Source organism: Amborella trichopoda, chromosome 7 (assembly GCF_054954075.1).
Source record: "Amborella trichopoda isolate Santa Cruz 75 chromosome 7, AtrichopodaSantaCruz75HAP2 v2.0, whole genome shotgun sequence".
NCBI classification, from domain to species: Eukaryota; Viridiplantae; Streptophyta; class Magnoliopsida; order Amborellales; family Amborellaceae; genus Amborella; species Amborella trichopoda.
The window spans coordinates 607,218-621,386 of NC_142342.1; the positions used below are offsets into that span (position 1 = coordinate 607,218).

Consider the following 14,169-nt stretch of genomic DNA (forward strand, 5'->3'; position numbering starts at 1 on the left):
CAACGGTCAAGATTGAAATTGAACCGATTCAACGGTGACGACCTCATTTTGTATTTGAATTTTAATTTCATTTATATGAATATAGATAATTTAAAATTTTAGACGTGTATTTTTCAAAATTAGGATAACCTAATAAAAATATCAAATAAATAATTTGCAAGAAATAAATTGATCGAAATGCCCCTAAAACGTTTCGAATGTAATGTGATCAATTTATTTTTTACGAATTATTTTTAAAATATTTTTGTTAGGTGCGTATTGATGAGCAGAATGGGCACCCGAAATTTTAATTTATTTGGATATATAGAAAAAAATTAAAATTAAAATACGAAATAACGTTGTGACCGTCAGATCAGTTCATATCCAATATAGAGATCACCTTAATATTATAAAAGAGTTTGGATCCCATTTGTGTTTTTTTATAATCAAAATTAACTTATTTTTGGTTTTTGAAAAATAAAAATTTCAAAAATTTAGGTTTTAAGAAAACTAAAAAAGAGTAAAAACATATTTTTAAATTTTTTTGCTATGGATTGGGCAAAAAAAACCATAACAGTAATAATGGAAAATATGTAATATTTTTATAATAATTAAAATTTAAAAATATATATTAATGTACTTTTTTTTAAAAAAATTATAAAGTGAAAAAAATGGACAACTAACAACGACAGGTATTTAGTATTTTCTAGAGAGAAAAAGTATTTAGTATTTTCGTCATTTTTATTTCTCTCTCCCAATTCCTGGAGAAAGAAAGGAGCTCGCCGACCTTCCCTACCTGCGCGTGTTTCATACCCTAAAGCCTTTGGCGGGAGAGAGCAAAATTCGTTCTCGAGCGAGAGAGTTTGAGCGAGAGGGGGTTTTTGTAGAGAGAGGAGTTTTTAGAGAGAGAGAGAGCAAGAAAAGAGGGATGATGAAGATCGAGGAGGTCCAGTCCACCACGAAGAAGCAGAGAATCGCGACTCATACCCATATCAAAGGCCTCGGCCTGGACGTAACCACGATCCCCCTTTTGCCAGTCTTTCATGGTGCTTCATTGTCCAGTTTAGGGTTTTTAGAGGGAGAGAGATGCTAAGTTGGCATGCATGTTGGAAATGCAGGTTTGTCTCTTTCTGTTATCAGTTTTGTTTCACTGTGTTTCTCTCTCTCTTCTTTCAGGCGAGTGGAAGGGCAATAGCCATGTCTGCTGGTTTTGTGGGGCAAGCAGGGGCCAGAGAAGCTGCGGGACTCGTGGTTGACATGATTCGACAGAAGAAGATGGCGGGTAGAGCTCTTCTTCTTGCTGGTGCTCCTGGTACAGGGAAGACTGCTCTGGCTCTTGGGATTTCTCAAGAGCTTGGAAGCAAGGTTAAGTTTTTTCATAATGAATAGTGGCTCTTTTTCAAGTTTTACAAGGATTTCACTCCATTTTGTTCCTTTAGGATTGGGGTCATGTTAGAAATTTCACTTTTTGCTCATATATCTGTCAAGTTTTTACCAGCAAATCATGAGTTTTTATCACGAGGACTGCATACAATTTTTTTGCTTTTGGGTTGGGATCATCTTAAAACATTTAATTTTTGCTCGTATATCTGTCAAGTTTTTCACAGTGAACCATGGCTTTTTTTTTTCAAGTACTACGAGGACTACACTCAGGCTTATTGCTTTAGGGTTGGAGTTATGCTAAACATTTCACTTTTTGGTCGTATATCTGTCAAGTTTTTCACAGTGAATCATGATTTTTTTTTTCATGTATTGGAAATTTGGAAGGCCTGTACCCAGTATTGTTGCTTTTGGGTTGGGTTTATGTTATAAATTCCACTTTTTGTTAGTTTTTATGTCTGGGTTTTTATGAAGTGTTCATGGTTTGCTTGTATTTGTTGTGGTTCAGTGGTGGAAGTGTTTGCTTGTACATACTCATTTTTTAGATATTTGATATTTGTATAGCCTTTATGGTTTATGATGAGCTTCTCAATATTTGCCTGTATAGGAAATATTGGTTGTGGGGTATTTTCACTATTTACTTTTAAGAACGGTTTTGCTGGTCTAGCGTTATTGTCAAGCTCTTATTCTTGTTGGTGCTCTTGGTATTGGCAAGAATGCTCCAGCTCTGGGGATTTCTCAAGATCTTGGAAGCAAGGTTTAAAATTTTCATATTGAAAATGGCTTTTATATTTTATGGATTGAAGAATTACACAGTTTTTTGTGGGTCTAGGGGTAAGTTGCATTATTCTCCTGTATAGTTGTCGTTGGCTATGAATTTTCAATTTTTGCTTGTAATACTTTTCTGGGTTGTGATGAAATATTCACTATTTTCATGTATACAGATATGGTCGTTAAGAAAAAAAGGAATTCAGTTATTGCTTGTATAGCACTATGGGTTATGATGAATTTTTTGCTAATTGTATGTATAGTTGATGTGGTTTATAAAGAAATAAAGTAAAATAAATTTTGCTTTTATGACCCTTTATGGGTTATGATGAAATTGTCACTTTTGCTTGTAAGAGTGTTTTTGTTGCATCAGCATTATTGAGGATTTCCCCTTGGTTAGTTGGTTTTGCTTAGTGGGCTTCCATTTCTCTGATTATTTAATTTGTAATATATATATTTTCTGTTTTTTTCGTCTATATAGTAATGAGAATGCCTATCTATAATATTTTAACTATAGATTATGTAGCATAGGGTTCAAAGGGTCTTCTTAGCTATGCTGCAATTGACCATTCCGAATTGATGATATATTAGAAAACAAGCCACCTTTTATGTTTTATAAGTTTTTTTTAATGAATTCATGAATTTCTTTTGTTGTAAAGTTGTTCTAACTTCTGTATTTGCAGGTTCCATTTTGTCCAATGGTGGGATCAGAAGTGTACTCATCTGAAGTTAAGAAGACAGAGGTGCTCATGGAAAACTTTCGTAGAGCAATTGGCCTGCGTATCAAGGAAAACAAAGAAGTCTATGAAGGAGAGGCAAGTATTTCATGGCATTCCTTCGACTAAGGTTTTGTCAATCTTTATAGTTATAAGGCTGTGCATTTTATGTTAATTGTTGTTGTACGAGAAATATTTGATTGAGTTTTTCATGCCTCAAGTTGGTTGATTCTCGTTCGGCATTACATTGGTTGATAAATTTGTATGGTTTTACAGTGCTTAATTTTTTTGATGGCTTCTTCTTACGAGTTTGGTTTCTTCTTCTTTTTTGTATCCATTTGAGTCTTTCTTTAGTTTATAATACCACTCGGATATTCTTTAGGTGACAGAACTCTCCCCAGAGGAGACTGATAGTATCTCTGGAGGATATGGTAAGAGCATAAGTCATGTCATTATTGGGCTCAAAACTGTCAAAGGAACCAAACAATTGAAGTTGGATCCAACTATATATGATGCTTTGATCAAGGAGAAGGTAGCCGATCTAGAAAGTTTTTATGCTTGCAAGTAATTTAATTCTTTTTCATCTGAGCATTTTTATCAATTTGATTATTTGAATAGTATTTTTGAGTCTTTTTGTTTTTGAATTGTACAAATGTCACTCTTAGTTTTCATTCTTTGATCTTAGAATTTATCCAATGCTAGAACTAATGGTGAGTTGCAGGTTGCTGTTGGTGATGTTATCTATATAGAGGCAAACAGTGGAGCTGTAAAGAGAGTGGGACGCAGTGATGCTTTTGCTACAGAGTTTGATCTTGAAGCAGAAGAGTATGTTCCCTTGCCAAAAGGTGAAGTCCACAAGAAGAAGGAGATAGTTCAGGTATGTACTTTCATCAACTTGTGCATAAAAGCATTTTCAGCTTGTTTATTGTTTCTACAGATTTTTCTGTTTTTCTCTGGATGCTACTTGTTAATTTTAAATGGTATATAGAGTATGAATTTTAGTCTCACAATTTTAGTTCCTTTAAGTGATCATGTCCTTTAGTCATTAGCTGAACTTTTAAGTAAATCCCTTTTAATAGGTAATTTTGGGGTTTAAATTTAATCTGCTTTCTGATTTTTATCTATGCTAAAACTTAACCACTCTCTGAAAGCTTATGTTTGTCCTGTGAATGGTCAACATGCCTCAAACCACCCAGACCTCCTAACCTACAGCTACTGTAGCCCTTACTTCCATCTCATATAACGTCTCACTGTTTTATGTCAAAGATGGATAGCCCACGTTTCTCCTCGATTGCTTTCTCAATCAATTCTTTAAGTGTAAAAGGATAAAAGAATTTCTGACATGTCGTTCTTTGATTAGTGCCCAACAGTCCAACACCTGTGATAAATTTCAAAGAAAAACCCATCTAATCTAGAAGACTAGGTCCCCTATCCCCACCAGGTTCAGGAGTGCTTCCCTCCACAACAAACTTATCGAATCACATTCCAACCAACATGTTCTCTTTCTAATACTTAGAGAAGTGTTTAAGAATGTATGTATATATATGTGTGTGTGTGTGTGCGTGTGCACACGTGCGTGTCTGTGAGTGTGTGTCTATCTGTAAATATGTATATCAGAAAAAGTAAAAAGGATTATGTTAGCCTATAAGCGAACCCCGTACAAGCTCGCCTAGGCCCCATTGTTTTAGGGTCTTTTTTAGGGTCATTTTTTGCGCGTACATCCTCTTGACTCCATTGAATGTCCTCATGAAAATGAATTGAGAAAAAGAACCTGAAAAATAGTTTTTCGAATAGAGTAAATACGATGTATTGTCAGCCATCTGTTTTGGTGCATACTAGACCTACTACGGTTATATATGGTCCAAATCAATTTTTATTTTTATTTTTTGAAATTGTTCATCTAGTGTCTTTTTAGTCCATCCCCAAAAAATGACCCTAAAAAAAATGCACTTAATTCCAAACTTGAGGGGTTGAGGAACTTGTATAGTGTTAACCCATAGGTGCCTAAGTGTTTCCCACGCACACATACACACAAGAAAAAAACTACCAATAGGTTGTGACAAAAAATGAGTAGTACTTTGGCTTATGATCTCAACCATCAGATCTTGATTGAATGGCTGAAAATGTATGTTACTATTTGAATTTTAACATTTTTCTACAAACTGGATCAGAATGAAATTTTGGGCGCACATATTTCCCAACACTTGAAATGACTAGACTACCCTTGGGAATATGTCATGGGTTCTTTGGTCATTTTAAGTTTTTAAAATATTTTTTTTTATATATTTATATTCTGTGTGATGGTGTCAAGTATATATGCCTAAAATCTCAGTTTAGTCTGATTTATAAAAAAAGAAAAGAAAGATGATTAAAATTCAAATAGTAACATGTATTTTCAACGATCCAATCAAGATTTGATGGTTGGGAGCATAATCTAAACTACTATTCATTATATATATATATATATATATATATATATCTATATATATATATATATATATATATATATATATATAGATATATATATATATAGATAGATAGATAGATAGATAGATATAGAGAGAGAGAGAGAGAGAGAGAGAGAGAGAGAGAGAGAGAGAGAGACTTTTCAAATACTTGGAAAGATGTTTGTTTACTATGATTATCTCGGGGAAGTATATCAAACTCAAGGGTGCTCAACTTGGGGTGCATGCCCTCCACTGTGTACGACTTTTTTGTAAGAACTATTAGAGCTTCTCTGGCATGAAAGTCTTTAATACAAAGGGCTTTATACACATTCGTCCTATAATACTGCACTAGATATCCTCAAAGATACTTTACACGATTTAATAAGATCTATAAGGCAAAACAAGGTTTTTTTTAAAAGGGAAATTTACATTCTTGTCCGATTTAATTTTTGGAATAATTTTATTTTATGTTCAAGTCCCACTTTTTTGGGACTTTTTTAGCCCCTCTTTAGACATTCAATGTCCGAACTGGTTTTTTTTTTTGATACAAAAAGTGGCTTGGAAATTTGATGTCCGGATCCATTTTTTTGGTCTTTGTGCCAATCCGGACATCCAATGTCCAAACCGCTCTAAACTAAAAAATAAAAGACAAGTGTTTGGGTTCAGACATCAATGTCGGAAACGGAAACGCTTTCTTTTTGTTTTTAGCCTAAAAGAGCAGTTCAGACATTGGATGTGTGAACCGGCACAAAGACAAAAAGGAATGGATTCAGACATCCAATGTCTGAATCTCTTTTTGACTCAAAAAGTAAAAAGACCTTGGTTTGAACATTTAATGCCTGAACTGGGGGTAAAATGGGAAATAAAAAGATCCCCCTAAACTGGGATTTGAACATAAATTTTAGAAAAATTTAGGACTACTTTTATTTCTGAAAATTAGAAAGGGCTAGATTGTACGTTTCCCAAAAAAAGAGGAACTTAGTGTGAATATCTATTTGCTGACGATTGTGACACAATGTTGGAAATTCTTATCTCAGGCATCTGGTGATCATAAATCCACAGATAATTGCATAAATTCTCTTTCATTATCAGGGTGTCCTCATTTTTTGCCCATTTTTACACTCTTGTTTGGTTTTACTCTAATTTTTTATTTGTTATGTAGTATCTTATTCCTGTAAATTTTTTATTCACATGCAGTCAAGGCATGCCATGGTGTTGTGAGCCATTCCATACAGGCATTTGAACCGTTCGTTTAACATTGTCACATGTGAACAACTGAAATGATCATTATATCATACCAATTGAATTGCATCCTAAGAATTTTAAATGCATCATAGCATTACATGGGTGTGGCACCATACTGTAAGGAACGAAGCACACCTTGAAAGGATTTGGAAGCAACAAAAAAATGAGGAATATAGCATTCTCTATTTTGAAATAGCTCCTGCTTTTCTGGATAGGTCCTTTTGTGTTCTTCTGTGAACAGAAATATTTTATCTACAATTTCATTCATCTGAGACTCAGTTTTTCTTGTCCTTTTTTTGTTCTTCTGTGCCTAATACTGATTTGAATTTTGGTGGACTTATTTTCTTTCTAGTTGATAGCAGTGTTTTTTCTTTAACTTTTTTTTAATAAATGATGGTATTATTTGTTTGTTTTGACATTTTTTGACATTCTGTCTTGATAGGGTTATGATCTTTCTGAGTTTGTTTTAATACCAGGATGTTACATTACATGATCTGGATGCTGCAAATGCTCGTCCACAAGGAGGGCAAGATATTCTCTCTCTGATGGGTCAGATGATGAAACCCAGGAAGACTGAAATAACTGACAAGCTGCGGCAGGAAATAAACAAGGTTTTGCATTATTCTACGTGGATGTATATAATACTTTTGTGTTAATTTATTTATTTTTATTTTTATTTTTTATATATACACAATTTTTAGTAAACTGCAGTAATGCATGTATGAAGTGTTGTTGCACTTCTTATTAATATAACTAGTGATATTGTTATGTGACAGGTGGTTAACAGGTATATTGATGAAGGAGTAGCAGAGCTTGTGCCTGGGGTGCTATTTATTGATGAGGTACTATTTATCTGTAGCACCTGCTTGCATACAGTTGCACACGCACACACAACACAAAAACAAATCTTTGTATGTTTTATGCAATTCTGCAAGTATACATTTTGCAGCTGTACGAACATATAATATGTTATATTTCACAAAAAAACATCAAATGCACTTGATTTCATTGAGTGTCATTTATTTATATGGTTGCTCAAAACTTATTTGTAGGTCCACATGCTGGATATAGAATGCTTCTCGTACCTTAATCGTGCTTTAGAGAGTGCGTTGTCACCCATTGTCATCTTTGCAACAAATCGGGGAATATGCAATGTGCGGTATGCTGACTTATTTCTTGCTTGGTGTTCTTTATCAAAGATATTTCCATTGGATTATTTGGTCCTCTGATGCTACTTGTTCGTGAAGCTGTTCCTTCTATATATTTGTACCGCATTATTTCTGGGGATGCTAGAGCTCAATTCAATGGACCATGGAGAAAAATATTGGGTCTTTGCATTATAAACTGAAATAATGGACAGTGATGGAGCTCAAGCGCAACCTACTATTGGGGTCATTTCATATTTGGGTGGATGCGACTCTTGTCACCATCCATCATTTCAATGGGCACTTATTGTTACACATTCCTTGTTCTAATATACTTCCCCTTATGTCGGTGACTCGTCTTTGCAATAATTTATTGTTTTGAGGTATCTTTGTGTTTACTGTGATTGTTGGATATATTGCAGGGGAACTGATATAAGTAGTCCGCACGGCATTCCTGTAGATTTATTAGACAGACTGGTGATCATCCGAACTGAACCTTATGGCCCTGCAGAAATGATACAGGTTTTTTTCCCTATTTCATGATTTTGTTAATATAAATATGGCTTTTACTTTTGTATCATATATACTTTGCATTATGCTGCTCATGATTATATTGATTATTCTTTTGTGGTGTGAATAGATACTGGCTATACGTGCCCAGGTCGAGGAACTGCTTATCGATGAAGAAAGTCTTGCATACCTTGGGGAAATAGGACAACAGGCATCATTGAGGTTTGATTCTGCTTCACCTCCCTCTCCTCTCTCAACTGCATCCTCTGGGTTTCTAACTTCCCCAGTTGTTTGTCATGTTTTTCCACTTTAGACATGTATTATCAGTTGCTGTTTTGTTAGATTGCTTGAAGGGACAGTAGGCTATAGTCCAATTCCAATATCACCAGCCAATGATCAGGGGCCATCCAAAGGCTCAAAAACCTACCTTTTCTTCATGTTTCATGTCCTCCACTTGCTTCACCATCCTTAAATGTTTCTCCATGATGATATTCTTTGGTTCTTCCAGAGTTCTTTGTGTAAACAAGTGCCATGCCATCTGGTCAGCATAAAATGGCTAACCTTTTTTTCTTGGCAAAACACCCTACCTCCTCCTTGGTTTGTGCCCGTCCTCCCAATTCACCAAACCAATCCTCTGATCGATAAGGTAAAAGACCCGAGTCTTCTTGAAGGCTCTCCACCCCTTCTCCCCCTCATATAAAAAAAAACATAGATTGGTTCATCTAAGCTATATGGATCTATTTAAACTTCATCATGCTAGCCTTGATAGGAATAGGGGAGAATGGTAGATGGGATAGCTTTTTGATTGGTCCCCTCTGAATGACAGCACTTTCATTTTTCATCTAGGCAGTTTACCTCCTGTTCTACCCAAGATTGGTTCTTATGGGGTGCTTTCTAGGCATTCATCCTCAGACATGAGTCATGGGAGCCCCATATTAGTATTTGACAAGCTGGAAACCATGATTTCAATGGATATCAAATGGACATTGTGCTAATGCTACTTGGGTTTCCAGTATTTTGAGCTCTTTATGGTTCCTTTCCTTTACTGTGATGGGGTAGTCTCTAGCATGAATTATTGAGTATATCAATCCTTCTCATTCTCAAGGAAGAAAGGATTGATCTCATTGAATACTCTGGGGTTTGGGGTTTAGGGTTTTAGGTTTCATGACGAGATTTCTGGTACAGTTGAGTCATTCACACTTTTGGCATACAGAGTAAAATGATCTAGACATTTTTTCATTTTTAAAGTTAAATGAAGTAGACATGCTAATGTAAACTAAGAGGGTTCCAATACATTAAAATTGGTTATTAAGTAGGGCTCCAGGGGGTTAGTTCTGTGGTAGTTGCGTGTCTTATTTTTGGAAATTTTTGTTCTGCAAAAACAAACCGGGGGAAAGTTTATAAATCATAAATTCTATTTGATTATTATTTTTTAAATAATAATATGAATATTTTATAATATGTACACTTTTTTAATCCAAACATTAGGAAACATTGATACTATTTACCCTCTGTATTTGCAGGCATGCTGTACAGCTGTTATCCCCTGCTAGCATTGTGGCCCGTATGAATGGTCGAGATAACATTTGCAAGGTGAACCTAGGACTGCCTTTGTGAAAGCGTTACTAGAATTTGTATCACTTCAGTTTCTGAGATTTGATAATCATTGCCCCTGTTTTGTGTTTGTTTTAGCGTAAACTGCTTTTTTTTGGAAAAGAATAAGGAGTTACGCAGTTGCGAGTGAGAAACTTGAGAACAAATGGACAAAATAGGATAGAATGGTGGTTCAAATCCCACTTATCAATTAAAGTGAATGTGTGAATAAAAAAAAACTAAATGACCGTAATTATTCTCATACAAAGGGAAGATTAACATTAATGAGGCAAAAATGGGAGAGGAATTTTTACGGCTCTGTATACTTAATTCATCATGGCTTTTATTACTCATGTACTGAATCACTGACTGTTGTACGCTTTCCTTGACGTATGAAGGCGGACATTGAGGAAGTGAGCTCATTATACTTGGATGCAAAATCTTCGGCTAGGCTTCTTCAAGAGCAGCAAGATAGATATGTCTCATAATAAGAGACCTTGGCCTTGCTCCATGTAACTATGTTGGTTTTCTGAAGGCCGAGGCAGTCATCAAATCACTTGAGGCTTCACTCAAAAACTGATGGGGATTGCAAATTCCAATTGGTTTTGGAGATGTGAGTGCTATTTCAGTTTACTCGAGGCGATTGTGGAGTGGCATTTGTGCGTTACATCATGATTATTGTTTCAGGGGGTTATGGTGTGTTTGATGTCATTACTTGCGCGGTAATGAGCTGCTGTGATCTTCACAGGCTTTTGTAGTGGTGATTCTGATGTGTTTTAGGCACAGTTGGAAACTTCAATCAAAAAACCTTTACATCAATGATTGTGACTTGATGGTTGTGAAAGTAAATTAGGATTTCAAGCTCTAAAAAATATATATATTTTAATAAATTATCTAGACAGTCCATTTCGCCCTACAAAGCTCTAAAAAAAAAATATTTTAGCAAATTATCTTAGATCATTCGTATCTCCCTAAAAAATAAGTTTTCAAATAAGTTTTCAAAGATTCGTAAGATTGGTATATTTTTTGAGTTTCAAATTTTATTGTCGATGTTGCAAAGTGATTTTAGGGCCGTTATGGAGATTTTTGGTGCTGAAAGGCATTTTCATTAGGGGATTTTTGGTCAGGGCTTATTTGGTTTTCATAAAGCCTAGCCTTATATAAATTCATCTTTTGCTTTTTAGCTTCATTTTATACCTTCTCAAAATGCATAAAAAAAAAAGGGGGGGCAAATATCTCACTACACCTTAATTTGGAGCACTATTTACCAGTCGACCTACATATTTGAAAACAATCCAGCTACATAAGTTTTTCAAAACCCATTTAACCTTATTTTATAACACATTTTCGTCCCAAACAATATCAGAAATAACGTTAAATTCTTTCGCCTTAATCCGTCACATACCCTCTCTCCTGGTCCAACTCTCTCGCCACTCCCCCAACCTCTCTCCTCTCGTTCTAAATCCATCTCTCTCCCCCTATCCCCCCGCTTTAACCCCTCTTTCCTCTCCCCCAAACCCCCTCTCTGTCTCTGTCGCTTGTACCCAACCCCCCTCTCTCCTTTCTCCCCCAAACCCTCTCTCCTTTTAGAGCATTAGATCTGATGTGGGTATCAACAACAACAGGAGTGAAGGGGTTGTAGAGGGTTGAAGAGAGAACCCAAATCTTCATTTTTATGAATGAAGACTTACTTACAAATTGAAGAGTGAACCAATGGAAGATGGGTTCATGCACTAAGAAGATGTGGGTGGAGTCAATTGACTTGAGTGTCGAGAACTCTGGTTTGGGTCATGTGGGCAAAGGTGTGACAAGGGTTTCAAAGGGGAATGTAGCAGCGGTGTAAACACTTATGATAGATTTAGTGATGTTTGTGAAGAAAATTCTGGGATGATTCCATTGATAAGAATTCTGACATATTTAGAGGCGTTTGTGGTGAGAATTCTGATGCCGATATAGCCATAATAGTTCTGACAAATTTAGAGGGGTTTGTAGGGAGAAATCTGAGATGGGTAGCGAGGCTAATTGCTTCAACAAATTTAGGGGGGTTTGAGAGAGAACTCTAAGATGGGTAGCAAGGCAAGGCAATGAGATAAATTTAAGAGAGTTTGTAGTAAAAATTCAGAGATGCATGTTGTGAATAAGAGCTCTAATGACCTGAGGATGAGTAAAAATGAAAGGATAGAGCTTGAAAGGAAGTTTCAAACGGCAGTAAGCTTTCGTAACTGGGAATTTGCAGAGAGTTTGATCCCTGTGGCTGATATGCCAAGGCTGAACGATGCTATGTGTATTGCTTTGGATTCAATCTGGTTTTTGAGAACAGAGTCGGAGCTTCATGGAATTATTGGTTTCATTAGAACGCTTATTTCAAATGGAGCAAACGATTTCACCAGAGCAGCCTTGAGGACTTCATTTCTCGCCTCATGAGTATCAGCTTGAAGGAGCCAAACAATTTCCACTTCAATTCTCAGCTAATGCTATGAAAGGAGAGAGGGTTTTGGGTCGATAGGAGAGAGAAAGTTTGGGGGTGTGGAGAGATGCTTTGAAAGGAGAGAAGAATTGGGGGGAGAGGATAGAGAGAGAGAGGGGTTGGGGCAGGGGAGAGAGTATGCAAGAGCAAGGGTGAAAGATTTATTGGTGTCATTTTAAAAATTGTTTGGGATAAAAAAATATTATAAAATAAGATCCAATGGGTTTGGGAGGTTGGAAAGATAGATTTTTTAAAAAATTAAAAAATTTATTTTTCAAGTACTTGAGTACTTGAAAATTGATATATCCATTAAAGTGTATTGAGATATTTTATATATATATAAAAAAAAAACTTTAAATCGCTTGTGTTGGGAGCATGGCTTTTTGTTATTGATCCTCGAGGCCCAATCAAATGATGGGAGTGCTTGATCCGATGGGTCTTCTTGTTTGTTCACCTACTAATTTAGGTATTTAAAAATTATATTATTAAACAAGGGTAATTGGGATATTTATGAAGATAGATTTTTTTTTTCTTTTAAATCATGAGGGCAATATTTATGAAGATGGATTTTTTTAAAAAAAATAAAACGTATAAGGGTGAAAGTAAAAATTAAAAAAGTGTGACACTCCTTGAATCTTTTGACCCATTTAATAATATTTTATTTTTGGGTGTAAACAATCGAAGTACCATGAACTTCCAAACGCTCTTATGAGATGTAATTTTGGTGTTGAAAATTTTTAAGTGTTTACTCCAAAAATAGTTCAAATCAAGTAAATATATAAATGTATGAAAATCTTAAAAAATGATCGGTCCAGATAATGTGTTACAAGACGTACTATTTTTAATATTTAAAATCTCTTTGTTTTTTTCTTCATATCTATACATCTCAATGGCGAGATGATCACATACATTTTCCTAACATCAAAACTAACGTTTTTTAAGGATTGTAAATGTGCACCTGAATTCTACAATTTAAGATGTCAAACTTACTAAGGTGTACTTCAAAAATCTAGTAGAACTTTCCAATTAATTATCACGACCTATTTCAAGTCCTCAAAATAGTGCATCTTGAAACAAATTATCTATACAATCTATTTTTACGATTTTGAAGTGGTTATAGATTTGTTCGATCTATGTATCTTTTCATAATTTTAATTTTTTACAGTTAGGGTTAAATTTTACAATTAAATTCACAACCACAACTTGTGGTAAAAAATGCCAAGTGTTGCTTGTATATTCATACACTAGTTGAATTCCATGCGTTGTACGTATGCAATTACTTGTAGCAGATTAACTAACTATTCAATGATCAAAGAAATTTATTAATAAAAATTTTAATAAATCACAAATCATCGCTTACATAGTAAGAAAATATCGGGATCTGGCCGATCTAGATGGATCCGTACCCAGTTCTACAGGTTTTGTCAATATAAGACGCTTCGTATCATTCGAAGTAGGGTGCACTTGTGAGTGGTTGGATCTTGACGGTAGTATTGCCGAACCCCATGTGACGTCTCCGACTCCATTCTCTTAAAAAAAAAAGAGTTCAAATCCCCATGACTTACCACTTTTAACTTACCAAAAAAAAAAAAAGTAAGGTACACTTCGAATATCTAGTAGATAAGGTACATTTCAAATAAAAAAAAAAAGTAAGGTACATTTCAAATATCTAGTAGAGAAAGTACACTTCAAATATCTAGTAGAACCTTTGGTAGTAATTATCATGACTTCAAGATATACAGATGTAAAAAAAAGAAAAAAAAGAAATTTTAAGTTTTAAGAATAGTGCATCTTAAAACAAGTTATTTATATTATATATGTTTAAGATTTTGAAGTATTTATAGATTTACTTGATCTGCATCTCTTCATAATTTTAAGTTTCATAATTAGGTTGAACATGAATTTTTTAGTCATTGTAG

General features: G+C 34.9%; 1 protein-coding gene across 1 annotated transcript; it reads left to right on the plus strand.

Moving 5' to 3' along the window:
- Window positions 1-889: 889 nt before the first annotated feature.
- RIN1 (P-loop containing nucleoside triphosphate hydrolases superfamily protein) lies at window positions 890-10,602 on the plus strand. Its single transcript, XM_006854443.4, has 12 exons — window positions 890-991; window positions 1,156-1,344; window positions 2,811-2,942; window positions 3,226-3,375; window positions 3,565-3,720; window positions 7,012-7,146; window positions 7,312-7,377; window positions 7,588-7,694; window positions 8,103-8,202; window positions 8,321-8,412; window positions 9,714-9,783; window positions 10,182-10,602. The coding sequence occupies exons 1-12, from the start codon at window positions 908-910 to the stop codon at window positions 10,269-10,271; spliced, it is 1,371 nt and encodes a 456-aa protein (XP_006854505.2). The 5' UTR covers window positions 890-907; the 3' UTR covers window positions 10,272-10,602.
- The last annotated feature ends 3,567 nt before the right edge of the window (window positions 10,603-14,169 follow it).

Coding starts and splice junctions, on each gene's coding strand:
- RIN1 (XM_006854443.4), top strand. CDS start 908: ATGATGAAGATCGAGGAGGTCCAGTCCACCACGAAGAAGCAGAGAATC. Junction 1,345..2,810: donor CTCAAGAGCTTGGAAGCAAG/GTTAAGTTTTTT, acceptor CTGTATTTGCAG/GTTCCATTTTGTCCAATGGT. Junction 8,413..9,713: donor GGACAACAGGCATCATTGAG/GTTTGATTCTGC, acceptor CTGTATTTGCAG/GCATGCTGTACAGCTGTTAT.